General features: G+C 38.7%; 1 protein-coding gene across 1 annotated transcript; it reads right to left on the reverse strand.

Moving 5' to 3' along the window:
- LOC8083422 (vacuolar protein sorting-associated protein 54, chloroplastic) lies at nucleotides 1-12,160 on the reverse strand. Its single transcript, XM_002447456.2, has 19 exons — nucleotides 11,251-12,160; nucleotides 10,424-10,486; nucleotides 10,144-10,223; nucleotides 9,398-9,515; nucleotides 8,688-8,762; nucleotides 6,439-6,595; nucleotides 6,256-6,344; nucleotides 5,751-5,995; nucleotides 5,373-5,544; nucleotides 5,192-5,275; nucleotides 4,292-4,632; nucleotides 3,871-4,024; nucleotides 3,433-3,514; nucleotides 2,783-2,862; nucleotides 2,497-2,658; nucleotides 2,152-2,219; nucleotides 1,423-1,503; nucleotides 1,037-1,285; nucleotides 1-421 (listed from the first exon to the last, which is right to left on the reverse strand). Exons 1-18 carry the CDS (start codon nucleotides 12,022-12,024, stop codon nucleotides 1,147-1,149), a joined length of 2,964 nt encoding a protein of 987 aa, XP_002447501.1. The 5' UTR covers nucleotides 12,025-12,160; the 3' UTR covers nucleotides 1-421; nucleotides 1,037-1,146.

Here is a 16,350-nt window from a genome sequence, read left to right on the forward strand (position 1 = left end):
TTTGGAACCAAGGGAGTATTAGATATATATAGACGTAGCTTGAAGTTCTGCCTATACTAGCATTTAACAACTGATTATTTTCGCACCAGGAAGAATAATTACAAATATTACAGGGATAAAATACATGGGCTGCCATCTGGACAGCATATTCGATACAATGGACCTAACAGCATGAAGCACCATGCAAAGAATAGGTCGTGCTGCCAAAACTCAGGTTTCCTCTATACCAGCATCTAACCGATATCAGCTTCCCAAACGGGAATAAAATTACTATTGAAACAAAACAAAACAAAACAAAAAATATGGCCTGAAATGGCAAAGCTGTGGAGCCAAAATTTCATATTGGGAAGTGCAAGGATCAGCATGTTACTTTGTTGACATCAGAGGAGCTGATTGTTTTCACTACCCTGCACAGCAATACCTGCATCGAAGAATTTGCCAAGTTCAGAATTTGTTTTGCTTGGAACCAGTGTTTTTAAAACCGCTAGGTGCTAGGCTCGACAGGCAGCCAGCTAGGAAGCAGTAGAGGAAAGTGGAACCAGCTTTTAGTTGGGATAGATCATAATCACTTTATCTACCACTCTACCAGTGCTTCCTATTTAAGCTTCCACCATGAAACATGACAAATGAAGGAGGTACTTGTGTTTTTGTATTGCTACTCAACCACTACTAAGTTCCATGTGCATCTGAACATTCATCAGACCATTACTATCCAATTATCCATGTTAACTCAACACAAGTACTGTACAAATTAACTACTAGTAGCTCATCTGATGGCCCATTTTTCAGAAACTTATCCATTTCAATAATAACTAATATCTAAACCTGAATGCACAATTGGACTCATTCAACAACCAACAACCCCATAGATATATGAAGCGGTGTGCAACAAATTGCTCTATTTGTTATAGCAATGAAATAGACAATCAGAATGCATTGTACATAAATGCAGGTATTAACATCAGTGACAAGCAAAACCCTAAAATTGCCTATGAAGAAAGAAGGCAACAATCAGAAGAAATAACCAAAGCAGTACCTGCACAGAATTCACGCCGAAAACGGCACCATCTTGGAGCGCTTCCCATTTAACATATTTTCCACCATTGAACATTTGTAGACATGAGTCAGTTCCTAATGTACAGTCAATCATTCACCAACTTTTGTCCCGAAGTTCTCAGCCAAGAATTCATCAAGAAGACCATAATTTGGAATAGTTTCTGAACTGAAGTTCTCAGCTGGTAACTTCCGGATGCATGCAAGAATATGCTGAACATCTCGGCATAATCTGGGTCACAAAAAACACAACATGGTTAAAAAAGATGCAAGAAAAAAAAAAGATGTTCTAAGAAAATGAGAATGCAACAGAGTCTTAATCCCTTTGGTTTTCCTTGGTAAAAGGAATGCATAGATTAAGCAGCATACCTATTCTTTGCCTGAGGAGTACTAACTTCCAATTTTGAAAATGCTTCTGTAATATGTGAATGGAATATTTGAACCACTTGCCTGTTGCACAAGAGTAAAAATAAATCAGCAGTCTGGAGACAACTTACAATAAAATTTTTTTACATATGTACATCAAAAAGTAAAGGAAAAGATGGATTAACTTCCAGCCAATTAATTACAATGCAGCATAAATACGACTGAATCTACAGACACTGATTTTTATAGTAACAAAATTAGGGAATATAGAGAGAGAGGGAAGCAATACCTTATAAATTGGTTTGTCATGTATTACTATTGTGATATTTGCTTTAAATAATTTTCTGAACCATGTTCTGGGTATCATGAGGAAGCTGATCGACTACATGCATGTCATTACATGCTTGAGATATTTCTACCTGAGAATCTTGCAATTCTCCAAATGGATGGAAAATATAGCACAATTAATTAGGGGAGATGGTAAAACAAGTGAAAAAACGGTGATATCTTACAGTTTGTGTTCTCGTGTATAAGAATTTTGATATTTTAATCATAGTAAGGTTAAGTGTTTTTCCAAGGCATATTTATTCTGCAGAAGTGAGTCACTCATAGCTGAAAGTCCCCAAATTCTCAAAAAGGGGGAAAAATATGGCCTAATGATTCCAAAGATACAATAGGTTTGCAGATGTACATACCAAAGGAAAGAAGTGGTTAGAAGTGAAAAATTTTTACCTGAATATTATTTGCACGTCAACCTCAAGCAATGTTTGAGAAAGGATGCGATGCAAATATGTAACTTCCTGCAAATTATTTGCATACAAATCTCAGAACAATTAACTCAAGAAAGTAAACACCTATACTTATGAAAACATATCCTTGCTCGAGTTCTGAGGGATAAATGATGATAACGATGATCTTGATATTGTTAAAGAGACCAAAGACTGCAACTTCGTAACCAAGTAACAAATAAATGACATTTAAAAACTATTTATCATAACTTCAAATAATCACAGATAGGAATTTGTAACTAAACCAAAACAAGATAAATTCCCATTGATAATTAGGTAACATTAGTACCTTTGTAACAGCTTTAGCAAATGGACTTGGCTGCACATCATTATCTTCTGGGCCATTCCAGCCTTCCACAATTTGGGGTAATTTTCTAAGATTTGCAAGCAACCTCTCTCTCATTATCTGGACGAGTTTGCTGTGAATTTCATCTCGATGGACCTTGTAGTCCTGTTATTTCATTAAAAAAACTTCTATGAAATTGCATTCATGAAAGGACAAGAAAGGATAGTTGCACTCAGGACTCGTGAGTCACCGTAACTCATAAATGCCAATATAAAAATTAGAAATGCACCTGAGCTACTCTATCCAGCTCAGACATTAACAGCTGTTTGCGTGCTTCAGGTATTTTCAGGAAAAGGACTCGCCTGATATCTGCAGTGTCAAGAAAAACTTAGAAACACTGGAAAGCAAATATATCATACAATGACTGCATTTCGCAATATATATCCCATCACTCGAGTTGGTATGCCAACACTTTTGTACACAAGATTGTAGCTAGTACTAGTTATTACAGTGTTTCAACTCTTTAATATGGAAGAGACTAAGCAATTGTACCATGTGATTAATATGAAGCTATGAGCATGCGTTGTCATTTCTCAGTTTTGTATGAGACTTAGTTCTCCTTCGGTCTGTGTGTATTGTAGCTATTGAGTATGGATATTGTGAGACAGACTTAGTATTTCAAAATTTTATGGGAGGGTCCAAAAAGAGCAAACCAATATAATGCATGTTCCTAGGACCAGCAATTCGGTGCAGCGAAAGCAAATCATGACAAGCTCATGGGGTAATTTACAGTTTGGACATAATATGCTAAAATTTTAATTGGTCAGGCTGTAGACTTGTATGAAATATGGTCTTTAGAACTTCCAGTAGCTAAGCAACCTGAAGCACTTCAAGAATGTAAGAAATAGTAATTTGCAGAAGATTAAAACAACTGTTTACCTGGAATTAAAGAATGTATAAAACTAATGATTTGACTCGCCAAAGCTAAATGCTTAGACGTAATTGATTTAAGTCCAGACACCTGAGAAGCAAAACAGAAAAAAATGTCAATAAATTAGAACTATTGCAAGGAAGAAAACTGAGCTTCTAAATCAAATAAGCTCTTGAGGTTGATCAAAGCCTTAGGCACATGCACTGAAGTATTGACTGTTCTGACAAACAAATAAAAAATGATTAAAATAGTGTCCATATAGTAACAGCTTATTTTGCAAATAGTTGTTCCATGCAGTGATGCATGTGGTTCAGTGCATGCACAGGTTGTTAAAAAATGCAGACAAACATTACTCACATCAAGTGAAAATCACATTAAACATTTGCATACAGTTGCCAATGAAATAAAGAGGCATTGTTAATAACTGAAATGGCATGCTGATGTACCTGCATGGCTCCTGCACCGAGAACAAGTTGGCAAGTCCTAGTGTTGAAAAGCTTTAATATTTCCACAACACGTTGGACCACCTCCAAAGATAGTGATGGTAAACATTTACTGATGTCAACGTATTCGGATAACATCTTCAACAGTATCAAACCACTGCAAAACCAATAAAGCATTGTTAGAAAAGCATGGGTTCCAAAAAAGAGAAAATGTGCTTTATATTAACGCAATAACTTAGAACAGTGAACTCTAAAAATAACAAGAACAAATCAATAAAAGACATATTGCTGTATCAAATACTACCATTTATTTCAACTAAATTTACAGATTGATGGCTACTGAACACATTTCATTTCAGCAGTGCAAAGTTCATAAGTAGAGACCGAATATCAAATTATTGAAAGGTAACTATAGATGACTAACCAGTTTACCATATGATAGCCAACACCTCCATGTACAATCGTTTGCAAGGTGGACTTCAGATTCCCAGCAACATTGTTCTCAGTCTGAGAAGTGGATTCAACCTTGCTTTCACCAGTCGATGTTACTTTGCCATTATCAGCATTATTTTCAGCTGAATATGTCAGTTCTTGACTTGTAGGCCGATGATCACTGAACTTTAGGTTATCATCAGGGCTAGGCATCTCCATGCCATTAACAGAAGAATAAGTGGATGAAAGTGAAAGAACGATTGCTTGAAACTCTTCAGGAACATCCACAGCAACCCATGTCTCTTGGTCAAGAACTGCTTTGATTTTTGTCATCTTCAAAAAAAATGAAAGTTTGTAGTTTGAAAAAATAGGGGAAACACAATTTAGTTTAGCTAGTCTTATCTATCAAGCGCCTTGGATAGTCCAAAACTCGCATAATTTGAGTAGCCAGAGAAGATGAACTTCATTAATTAAAATATATTATTCCACCACCATTTTGATCTAAAAAATACTCCCTTTGCAAATTATAAGTCGTTCTGGCTTTTCTAGATACATAATAAAAGCTAGTATCTAGACATAGTGTATATCTAGATGCATAACAAAAGCTATGTACCTATAAAAGTTAGAACGACTTATAGTTTGGAATGGAGGATTTCACAGTAAAGATCAACTACTGCGAATGTAAAAAAAAAAAAGGTACTAAGTTATAATCGAATTGAGCATCTGTATTGTATTCAGCTTGATGGACAACCAATTAATCCATAACTAAGGAGGGAAAGTTGGGTGCTTTCAATAACGATGGTCAATAATTATTTTGGATGTTTCTAGTCAAATAGGTGAAATTTTGAATAATAGGACTTCAACGATAGAACTGCAACATTGTTTTACTGACCCGAACATTATGCTGATAATCAACAAATTGCTTTGATTGTTGCTGTAGGATTCCACGAATGTTGTAACCCAACCTGCCTCCAATCTACAAGAATAAGAGGCTAAGATAACATTATAACTTGCTTATATGCAATTAATGTGGCTGATTTTGTGTATTTATTTCAAACACGAAGAGACGTAACCTTTTCTGTAGCAGCTATAAATTCTTCTGTTATGTTGTAGATGATCAAGAATTCTTGAAGCCTTAACCTGGGATGTAAAGCAGCACGAACACCTAATAGCTTAGCCCATCGTCCATGGGCAGCATCACAAGCCGCGAAAACTGCTTCAGTGTTTTCTCTCAAGACATCGGCCCTGCATCAAATGCAAACAGTCATGCATCTTCTTTTTGTATGGTACTGATATAAATAATTCAGATACACAGCAAACAAAAGCTTGGGTTATTCAATGTGCTAATCTGTTATGATAACTTATCACGGACATACTGTGACATCAGAAATGAACTTAATTTGCATCTTCACATGGATAGACAATAGAGGGCAAGTTGCAGCTTAACTTACCGAACATTCTTTATTGAATTTATAATGGAAAAATCATTTGTTTTTCCTTGGACAAATGGGATCTTGGAAGTACTCCGTGTAATAGTATTAGAGCCCCGTGAAGAGTCATTCTCTTGGGTATCAGAAATAACTGAACCACCATGTTGTAATGTAGAATTACTAGAATCACCACTTAAAGTCCCATCAAGGTTTCCCATGATCCACTCAACTATTCTTTTCACTTCAGCTGCTTGCTGTAAATGTACCTGAAATCATAAAGATGTTAAAGCCATTATTTTTTGGGGGTTTGTTTACTAACATATGGTACCTAGTAGGGAGTTTGTATTTGATGTGCACCCATTTAATAAAAAGTCACGTGTCATGAAAACAAATTACACAATCAGGACATAGGCTATAGATAGAGTCCAACATAAAGATTGTTTAGCGGAACCAAGTAAGCCTCAAATTTTGCCCAGGAGCTTTGCCCCAAATAGGAAAATTGAATTCTTATTAAGAGCTAATTTACCTGTACTATCCTAAAAATGGCGGATAAAAGTTGAACAAATCCTTCAGATGAAAGACTCCGCAACTTATTTGCTAAGGACTGGCCTCCAGCTGCAGTACATGTTAAAAGGTCAAAAGGCAAAGGAAGGTTAACATAAAAAATGGAAAAAACAGAAAAGAGAAAGTGACTGGGTGCAAATAATACCGTCAGCATCGGTAGCTCTGTCTCCAGTTACTGAATCAGAATCTATTGGTCTGGCGGTTAAAACTGGGAGTAATTCTGCTACTGTGGCTTTGATTGAAGCTTTCATAACAGTTATAAGTGTATCCCGGTAAATTCTAAGAACTGCAGGAAGTTTGTCCTGAAATTTTAAAAACAAATCACCATATCATTATTGCTTCCACATACATAAATATTAAGGTACTGTTTGGTTCTAGGGTGGGACAGGGATGAAGTGGGATACAGCTTGGGACACTCGTCCCGAAGAGGAATATTCCTCTAGATTCAAGGATACTCCTGTTCGTTCAAAAGAGAGGACGCGCTTGTCCCTCCAAGACACAACCCCCCCCCCCCCCCGGCTTATCACTTCTCTCTTCCACTCGCCGGTAGGGGCATCAGGGTTGGGCCTCCAGCCCTGGATGGCCACAGCCACGGCTGGCAGCGCCTGTGCAAGTGTGGGCGTTGCCAAGCAGAGGCGTGGCCACCTTGGTGAGGGCGGCAATGTGCAAACGCGCAGGGGAGGAGGCCGCTGGGCGAGGACCAGCACTGGTGATAGATGAGCCGGTGGCAGCCACGTCCATGTGGGTGCAATAGCAATGGACACACCGGGCGAGAGCTGGGCCAGGCCCAGGGATAGCGGACGCACCAGGCGGTGGTAATGGCATCGTGTTGGGGATGGCCACATCGATGTACAGGCGTGCTCGGGAGGAGTCGATGGCGTCATGTCAGAGGCGGCCAGCGCCAAAGCCATGGACGGCAAGCAGAAGTGGCAGCCGATCAGGAAGTCGGGATGACGGTTGGGGAACAAAGAAGGTCCACGAGGATGACATCTGAGGCCCACCTAACGGATTGTCTAACGGATATCAAATGGTCCTACTACCCTCCTCATCCCTCGTACCAAACGCAAAACACGCCAACACGGACATCCCCATCCCCTCATCAAACGCAGAGATGGAACCATCCCATCCCAAAAAAAACTGGGATGGATCCATCCTGCCCCTCTTATCCCAAAACCAAACACACCTAAGTATAGCGGTATTAGTGGCCTTGATACTAAACTTTTAGCAATATACAGTCTCATGTAAAACAATTTATATGGTACAACCTGAACTTAACTGTTCAGTTGCATAGCCTTTAATAATTCAAACTGCAGTTACATGTAGATGTTATAACCGTTAAACATCACGTTCGCTTATGTGTACCACACTAACTAGTTTCGGCTAATTACATCAGTGATGTAAAGTAGGACATGAATTTTAAAGAGGCAGCTTCACTTTCTGTCCAAATAACTTTTGAGATGACAGACTATTACATGAATGAATTAAATCTCTCATTTTACAAAGTTACAAGTTACACATAAAATCAAGCATGCTTTGTTCATCACCGTAGTTTGTTAAACTTTAGGCAAGAAAATCCAACCAGCTGTGGTAATTGTTTGATTCGCATCGATACTTCTGGCATGCTAGAGTTTTTCATCACTGGGTTCTATTTGTCACTGAATCGTTTCCATACAAAAGTTTGCCTTGGTTGTGACAGGTGTATTGTCCACCACAAGAATGGACTTGCCACAATTGTCAGAAAGAGTTATGGCAAACTATGGGAATGATATAAACAGGTCCAAATGTTGATGCCAGATTGTGTTAAACCTAAAATATTATGCTATGGCCCTAGAAACCACCAAAATGCATGTGTATGAACATTCAGTCACTCACTTTGTTCAGATCAAGCCTCCATCTGAATCTCTAACCCAATAATAAAATATCAAAATCAACAGACTATCAGTAATGAAAAGAGTGTCTCGTCAAATTATCATTCATTCATTTTCAATACTCTAGTTTCTATATATGTTTCTACAGATTCATATTTTTTTTTCTAAAACAGCAGATTGGTTTTTGACTGGAATGAGCAGTTAAAACCTAATCGCGACTCTTTTAATGTGTAACTTGTACAAAGCTCAAACAATTTTCCTCGCCATAAACTGGATATTCTTCCAAACATATATTTTTGTGTACCCTTTCCAAGAAAATAAGTCCACAAAATGCTCGGTCATCCATATGTCAAGGAACAGGAATTCTGTATACCAGAGTAATTTTTTTTAGAAAAAAAGGGTGCCAAAGAGATTCCTCATATGAATAAACATGTTAGACAAGGACTCATCTGCAAGTGCACCCAGGCGCAGGCGCCCAGCTGACAACAAAAAGGTAATTAGAATGTAAGACAATGGTAGAACTAACCGTTCTCAGTAGGCAAATAATGAGGGGGAGGAGTCGATCCCTGAGAATAAAACTTTCCTCCTCGTCTACGTTACCCTGCAGTACAATGGTAGATACATTGAAAGAGCATAAGAACAAAAGGGGGCGCAAATCTATTAGTTCCATAGTGTGATAGATTAGAAGTTAGCAATAATCTAAGGCATTGTTAAGTGATAACAGATCGTTATTTTTAACAGACGTGATTACTTGGAGTTCATTGAAAATTTGGACAACATCAAAAATACCTGTACATGTCCATGGTAGTTATAGTGTATGATATATGATGTAGTATGAAATTCTCAAATCATGTAATACCACATGAATTTATTTGCTTCTACTTAACACATGTTGAAGACAAAACGTTAGCTGTTCATTTTAAGAAACTACAAGGTAAGTAGGAAAAGAAAGAATAACTTTTGGTTAATCCAGTTTCCCTTTTTAACGAACCTCTCAAAAAAAGGGTAAAAAAAACATGCTATGTCATGAATCTGTTGTTCTCAAAAGAAATTTTAACAAAAACAAGTATGCTGACAGAATCATTAAATACACCAGTATTCTCAACTTCAAGTAGCAAATATATTAAAATACAATCATATACTAAAGACATCAGTGCATCTTCAATCCAATAAACCTGGCAGCCATAGACCAACTTAGAGTTATATACAACTGCAAAATATTCTAAATGCACACACCTCATGGTCTGTCCCATTCAATGGACTGGAAGCCTTTCTTTTCACAGTTGATAAAATCATAGCATCTACAGCTTTTCCATCAGGAACAGCAGCATGCACAAATTCTGCTGAAAGAATGCTACAAGGATGAATATTACCAAGTTAAACAGCGATTAACTAATGATAGAAGGTACAAGTGAAGAGTATCACTTTTCTAATGGCCAAACAGAATGAGATTCAAGGTCCTATATTAATAACAAGAATACAGTTTATTTTTCTAGAATTACAAGGTCCAGTAGATAATTGATTTGCTGGTATCAAGCAATACGGTCACCCAATTTACTTGATATATCTGACCACAATAACCCATCAAAATTTGTGGTAAATCTATTCTATTTAAAACTTAAAAGAAAGGTGTATAAATCAACATTGCAGAGCATAGATGTGATGCACATACTAAAATGCTAAATCTATTTAACAATCCAACATATAAAAGTTCAGCCAAATAAATCACAGTTCTAGGAAAGGAACAGGATGGAATGCATTCTTTTCGCATTGGGACAAAATACAAAATGGGTATTGGCCCTTTCTAAAACAAGTCAGCTGGAGCTAGAGAAAATTCCCAACATTTCAGTCAGAACTCACACCTATGTTTCCATGTCTAGAGTAGCCTGCAAATACTCATTCGACCTAAAAGTTCTAGCTTCTATGTTAAAACTGTGCATCCTGTTGAGTATTCAAATTTATGTTATTTAATCAGAAAATACCTGTTCACTGAATCTAGTGATGTTCCCAGCTGATCTCGGATATGCCGAAAGCAATAAAGCCCAGCAAGTTCATCAGTGTCCTGATTGACAAGAACAAATGTTTATGGATTGTCATAGTATAAGTTACATACGTTGCATGTTTCTAAAATAGTGGCTGTGGGTATTTGTAGGCATATGGCAATTAAAGCAATTAAATAGTTTGATTCATTGGAAAACCTCAATTGTTGATGTGTCAACAGTACATTGTATCAGATCATAGTAAACGAGTTGGGTAACTTACTAGCAAATTTTGCAAGTCATCAATGACATCGAGGGCACCAGCACAATCTGCTGCTGCAACAAGCTGCAAACGTAGAACAAGATTAACAAATGAAAGCAGAGCAAAAGGAACTAGTAAAACTAAGAAAACGAAATAGGTATATCACATTACAAGTACAAGATTTAGATGAAACAACTTTTCTTGTTGCAGCCCAAGTCCAAACAGTTTTAGGCAGCGAACACAGATTGCTGATCCAAAAAAAATCTCTATGAGATCTCAAATTCACATACTGGTTATTTTACTGGCATGGATGATAATAATGATGTTCAGTTTTGCTAGCAGGATACAATATCATTGTTTGCACTGGGGCCAAGAATGCATTTGTCCATCACTATTTTACAGTGTTCCAAGGTCGCAATGCAATTGCAAGCAGCAGTGATGTTTAGGCCCCTCTGTATTGAGAATTCGAGCAGTCGTGGGTTATGAGGCACATGCACAAGATCAACTCCCCGGACAGAGCCATTATAGGCTTTCAATAAGCATTAACAGCTGATGCCCACAGATAAGCAAAGAGTGGAAATGTTCTTTCCATTTCAGTTGGGAGGTGTTGCAATGGTCCATCAACAAAAAAAAAACATTTCATCTCTAGGTTTTTCTCATATAACAAGTTCCAAATATACCACATTGTAGTTCCATGTCAGGCTACATTTGATATTTTCACGTTTGTAATAGCCCATACCCCATGAGAATATATGGCATAGTGATAAATAAGTATTCCAGACAACTACATTAGACTGATCAACAAGCAAGATGCACGGAAAGACAAGCTGCCTGGTAAATGCACTCACCAACTTGAGTGCAGTAAGCGCCTGGCTGACATAGAGGATGACAGTGAGCTTCTGCTGCAGCGCCACCAGGTTGCCTCGGGTAGCATTGAGCTCTTGCACCTGCCTTGCTGCCCCGACGAGGTCCCCCGTGAGAACCCGTACCACCTCCCTGAGCTCGCGGATCCTCCCTACCGCCGTGACGATCTCCCCATCAAGCCCGCGCAGCCGACCCTGAGCCTCGTAGAAGGACTCAGACCGGAGTGCTATCTCCCGCACAAGGTGGGCCTCAACGACGTCGAGGTGCTGTCCGAGGCGCTCCTGCAGCGCGTCGTCGTCGAGCGGGCAGGCGGCCTGGAAGGTGGGCCCGTCTTCGAGCGCGAAGTCCTCCTTGAAGAAGAGCGCGGGCACCTCGCGGAGGCAGGCGGCGAGGCCAGAGGAGGCCGCGGGGGCGCCCTCGGCGTCAGAGGAGGCGGCAAGCTCGGCGCTGGCGTGGAGGCGGATGTCGGCAAAGCGCGCGAAGGGGTCGGAGACGGCGGCAAGGTAGGGCGCGAAGTCGGCGCGGGTGACCTCGCAGGGGTGCGACGGCGGCGGTGGAGCCGCGTCGGGTAGCGTGATGGTGGGGGGCGGCCAGGGCAACCAGGAGTAGGAGGAGGCAGCGGCGGAGGGGAGCGGATTGTTGAGGAGCGCGGTGATGGACTGCGGGACGCCGCCGGGGGGGCCGGTGGAGGTGGGGGAGTCGGTGGAGGAGGAAACGGAGGCGACGGAGGTGGTGCGGAGCGGCGGGCGCGACGCCATCGCGGCGGTCGGCGGCCGCAGTGTGGTCAGCGGAGGTGAGGAGGCATGGGGAGATCGGGATCTGGGAGGCGCGGCAGCGAAGCCAAAGCTTGGGTGGGAGGGGTGTCAGATCTGGCGCCTAGACGAAGGGGAGAAGAGAGGGAGCAAAGCAAGTGTTGATGTTTTTTCTTCTCTTTTTTCTTTTTTGCTCCTGGAGTTTGTTCTTCGTCCTTCCTTTTTTTTGATAAAATTTAACAGAACTGGTGCATGTTTATGAATGATCATTACACATTCAAGTGGAAATTTCCTCTAAAACCGTTTAAGTTTGAATTTAGAAATATCATAAAAAATAAAAGATTGTATAAAAGTACAACTCCAATACACTTTTGTCGTGATTCCACGAGTATGCTATAGGGCATTTAAATTTACTAGCATATCATGCTCCTTGGTGGAGTGGACAATTTCAGTGCCATTAACAGTTCGTCAACTGTGTCAACATCTCTATAAGAGACAGTAGTAACATTTGTTAAAGGGGAAAACCTCACTGTTATGTATCACTAGAAGTAGAACCAAACAATTATACCATAACAATCTCTTCCATACTCCAACACAAAAGATAGTAGTGTCTTGAGGTGGGGACAAACCATGGATCGATAACATGATGCCCTCCCAGTCACCTTCGGTGCTAGACACGTATCCAAGCCCAGGCGCTTGAACACTTGGGAATGCTTAGAGCGTCAAACAACAGGGGTAAACCAAACAGTTCTCTACAATCGGACACCTAGTGAAGCTCATATTGCTAGGTAAACTGTCTAGGAGAGAACTAAACAGCTCTACGTCGTTAACAGTTTGTCACTTATAACAACACTTCAGCAAGAGATGTGATGGCGCCTATTGCTAAAGGAGACAACCACACCATGGTGCATCAGCAGGACTACTTCAACCACTCTATGAACATGAAGAATTCACAGGATTTTAATACGAAGATGGCAATACCTCTAGGAGGGGGCAAGGGCAACACAATGGATCACATGCTACAGAACAAGATTGTCACATATGGTGCTCGCTGAAGCTCACACCTTATATGATTCTCTGCTCAGGCCTCTCTAATTCCAACTATGGATATGTTAGCGATGACTACGTTCATCTTAGCACTAGAATGGATCATCCTCTTTTCGTTCCCATTGCAACAATCTCAAGGACCACTTCTCAATAATCAAGTTTGAGCCTCAGCCATCAAAATATTGTTATTTCTATGGTAGGATATGAATCTTATTGCTTCCATGGTAGGATATGACTGAGGAATAGTGTCAAATTAGCAATCATTTAAGAGAAACTGACAAGTTGCTCTAGAGGTTTTATGGACCCAAGTAGAGAAGTATCACGCCCAATGGTTCTGTTTGTATCTGGGCCATTGCCAAATACCAAGTATAGGTGTCATGTATAGGTTATGCTATGCCATTGTCCCCTGTCCAATGTTAGTGTTTATTTTGCCGGTCATTCCATGGTTAGTTGGGTTCCATATTATTAGTTGTTTCATCGATTGTTGGGTGTTCATATTATTAGTTGTTCCATTAGTATTAGGTAGGTATCCATGCTATTGTTTACTCTGACTAAGCTACATTCAGTAAGGTTTATATGTCACTTTCTTCTTCTATATAGAGCAGAGATCAAACATAGACTGACTTTATTATATTAGCAATGTCAACCTCGATCTAGTCATGATGCAAACTTTAAACTGAAGCTCATAAAATAAAACGAAACAATGGCACTATAACACGACCAACCTTTGTTGACACCTTTTAGAGTGGGAAAAGGGTAGATTTGCCGAGAGATAGCCTCCCACCCAAATTCACCTGTCTATCGGGGATCGTGATGTATTGATTCCTAAAGCACTATGGGTCATTGCTGGAGGTCCATCTCGATGGGCACTAGCCCCTGAGTAACTTCAGCAACCCCCATGCAAATGTGTCTAACAGCCTCGTTAGCGATGCTCGTAGAGTTTCATGGTTGGTGACAGCGGGAAAACGAACTTGCGAGGAAAACCGATGATAGTTTAAAAGGTAAAATAGACTTTATCCGGATGCGAGTGGTATTGGCAACGCGCTCGTTTGAGGCAACATACCGTGATGTCAAAATGTACATTGACAGAAGTGTGGTCGAATAATATGAGGCCAACACCGACGTAGTGGTTGAGATCGACACTAGACAAGTCTTCAGCAACACGTTTTATGATGGCCTCGATAGCGAGCTGAACTGGGAGAGACCTTATAGCCGTATTATTATATTCTTCCTATTCCTGTGACTAGCAGCTGTCTAAACATAGGCAGTGTTTCTACCTCCTCCTTACTGTTTCTATCCCTAAATCTGTGTATGTCTTTCTTCTCCTTGTCTCCGAGTAGCTTCTAAGTCTCCAATAATGGAGCTCATATGTTCCCTCTCTATATGACACATGGGCTGCTTTGAGATATTTGTAATGTTTAGAAAGAGGAGTATTGAGCAGTTTTCTAATTAACTAGAAGAATACCCCGCGCGTTGCTACAAGAACTACTTATTTGGAATAAAATTTAACTATTTATACAATTCTTAGGAAGAGAATAACTATTATAAATATTGCAAGTGACAGTGGATTGCTGAGGCGGGCACCTTGTATGTCAAGAAAAATTGCTAGTAGGGTTTTGCTTATAAAAGTGTAAGATAAGATTTTGGTACATTTTCATCTTGTTCAATAGATTACGACTGTATTAGTTCAACTTTGATAATTCAATTGTTTTTCCTGAGTTCTAGACAATAGGCCCAGGTTAGCAAGGATGTATTTAAGCAAATCCATAACCAGCGAAAATAAAAAATATTAAACTAATACTATATTGATATAGTATTTTGGTGCTCATACAGTTCTTGTTATCGTATTCTGCTATCCTTCAAAATTTAGATCCTACCTTGAATTGACGCCTTGCACTTAATCCATCCCAGATAATAAGACGTTTGATTTTTTTATACCAACTTTGACTACTCGCCTTATTTAAAAATTTATGTAAAATATCACTTTTTTTGTCGTGGCTTGGTTTATTAATCAAAGTTCTTCAAGAATGACTTAAATTTGAGTATTTTTGCATAAATTTTTTGAATAAGACGAGTGATCAAACTTGAGATAAAAAAAGTCAAATGTCTTATAATTTGGGATGGAGGAAGTATATATTTTCTTGAGTAGGAGGAGGCGCAAAACACTTGTTTAGGTCCTCAAACTTGTTTGACCGTATCATTTAGGTCCTTAAACATACAAATCATTCGTTTAGGTTCTCAAATTTGTTCAATTATGTCATTCTAGTCCCTAAATACTATAAATATTATAAACTTGTAAATTTAATATATATTTATAGAACTATCCAAAAAATATAAAAATATTTTGTTTGACTTGTAGTAATTTGTATTTTAAATTAGAATAAAAGAAATTATCATGTACTTTCTATTTTTAACTCTGCAGTTAAATGAGTAAATAGTCATGTATATTTTTTAAAAATCCTTAAAGTGTATGTGCCTATTTAGTTATTGAACTATAGAGTAAAAAATAGAAAATATATGATATTTTTTATTCTAATTTAAAGTGCATATTACCTGGAGTCTAACAAAATTAGATTTATAATTTTTGGACAGTTATATAAATATATATTGAATTTATAAGTTTATAGTATTGAGAGACTATGATGACACAACTAAATAAGTTTGAGGAGCTAAGTTTAGTGACCTACTCCCTCCGTCCCAAAAAGAGTGACGTTTTTGACTTTCAGACATCGTGTTTTACCGTTCATCTATGTAAATTATAAAATAAATTAATCATGGGTAAAGTATCTCTAATGATAAAATAAGTCTTAACAAAATATATAATATTTATGTAAAAATTTTGAATAAGATGAATAGTCAAATAAGATGTGTGAAATTCTAAAACGATACTCTTTTTGGGACGGAGGGAGTAGATAATATAGCTGAACAAGTTTAAGAACTAAACGGGGCAATTTAAGAGTTTAGAGATCGAGATGGCACAAATAAAGTTTGAGGACTTGAAGAGTAGATTTACGAGTTTAGAGATCGGGATGACATAATAGAACAATTTTGAGAACCACCAGTGTACTTCACTCTATTTTCTTTACTCTCCTTTTCCTTTTCGTTGACAATAACTGGCAAGTTTGAATATATAAGTGAGTTTGCAAATTTTTTTTATATATGTGTATTTTTCCATTTTTTTCGGGTAACTGAAAGTTGTTTTTCAGCACAATTCATCCTGGGAGTTCCTTTTGTCATTGTCTCCCATGAATGAACAATAAGCACATGATTGACAAGAGTCAACAC

The sequence above is a fragment of the Sorghum bicolor genome, chromosome 6 (assembly GCF_000003195.3).
Source record: "Sorghum bicolor cultivar BTx623 chromosome 6, Sorghum_bicolor_NCBIv3, whole genome shotgun sequence".
Taxonomy (NCBI): domain Eukaryota; kingdom Viridiplantae; phylum Streptophyta; class Magnoliopsida; order Poales; family Poaceae; genus Sorghum; species Sorghum bicolor.

Excerpts from the sequence above, each read along its gene's own strand:
- LOC8083422 (XM_002447456.2), bottom strand. The coding sequence starts at position 12,024 with ATGGCGTCGCGCCCGCCGCTCCGCACCACCTCCGTCGCCTCCGTTTCC. Across the intron at positions 10,487-11,250 it reads CGCTTACTGCACTCAAGTTG|CTTGTTGCAGCAGCAGATTG; the intron begins GTGAGTGCATTT and ends CTACGTTTGCAG. Across the intron at positions 2,863-3,432 it reads TATACATTCTTTAATTCCAG|ATATCAGGCGAGTCCTTTTC; the intron begins GTAAACAGTTGT and ends TTGACACTGCAG.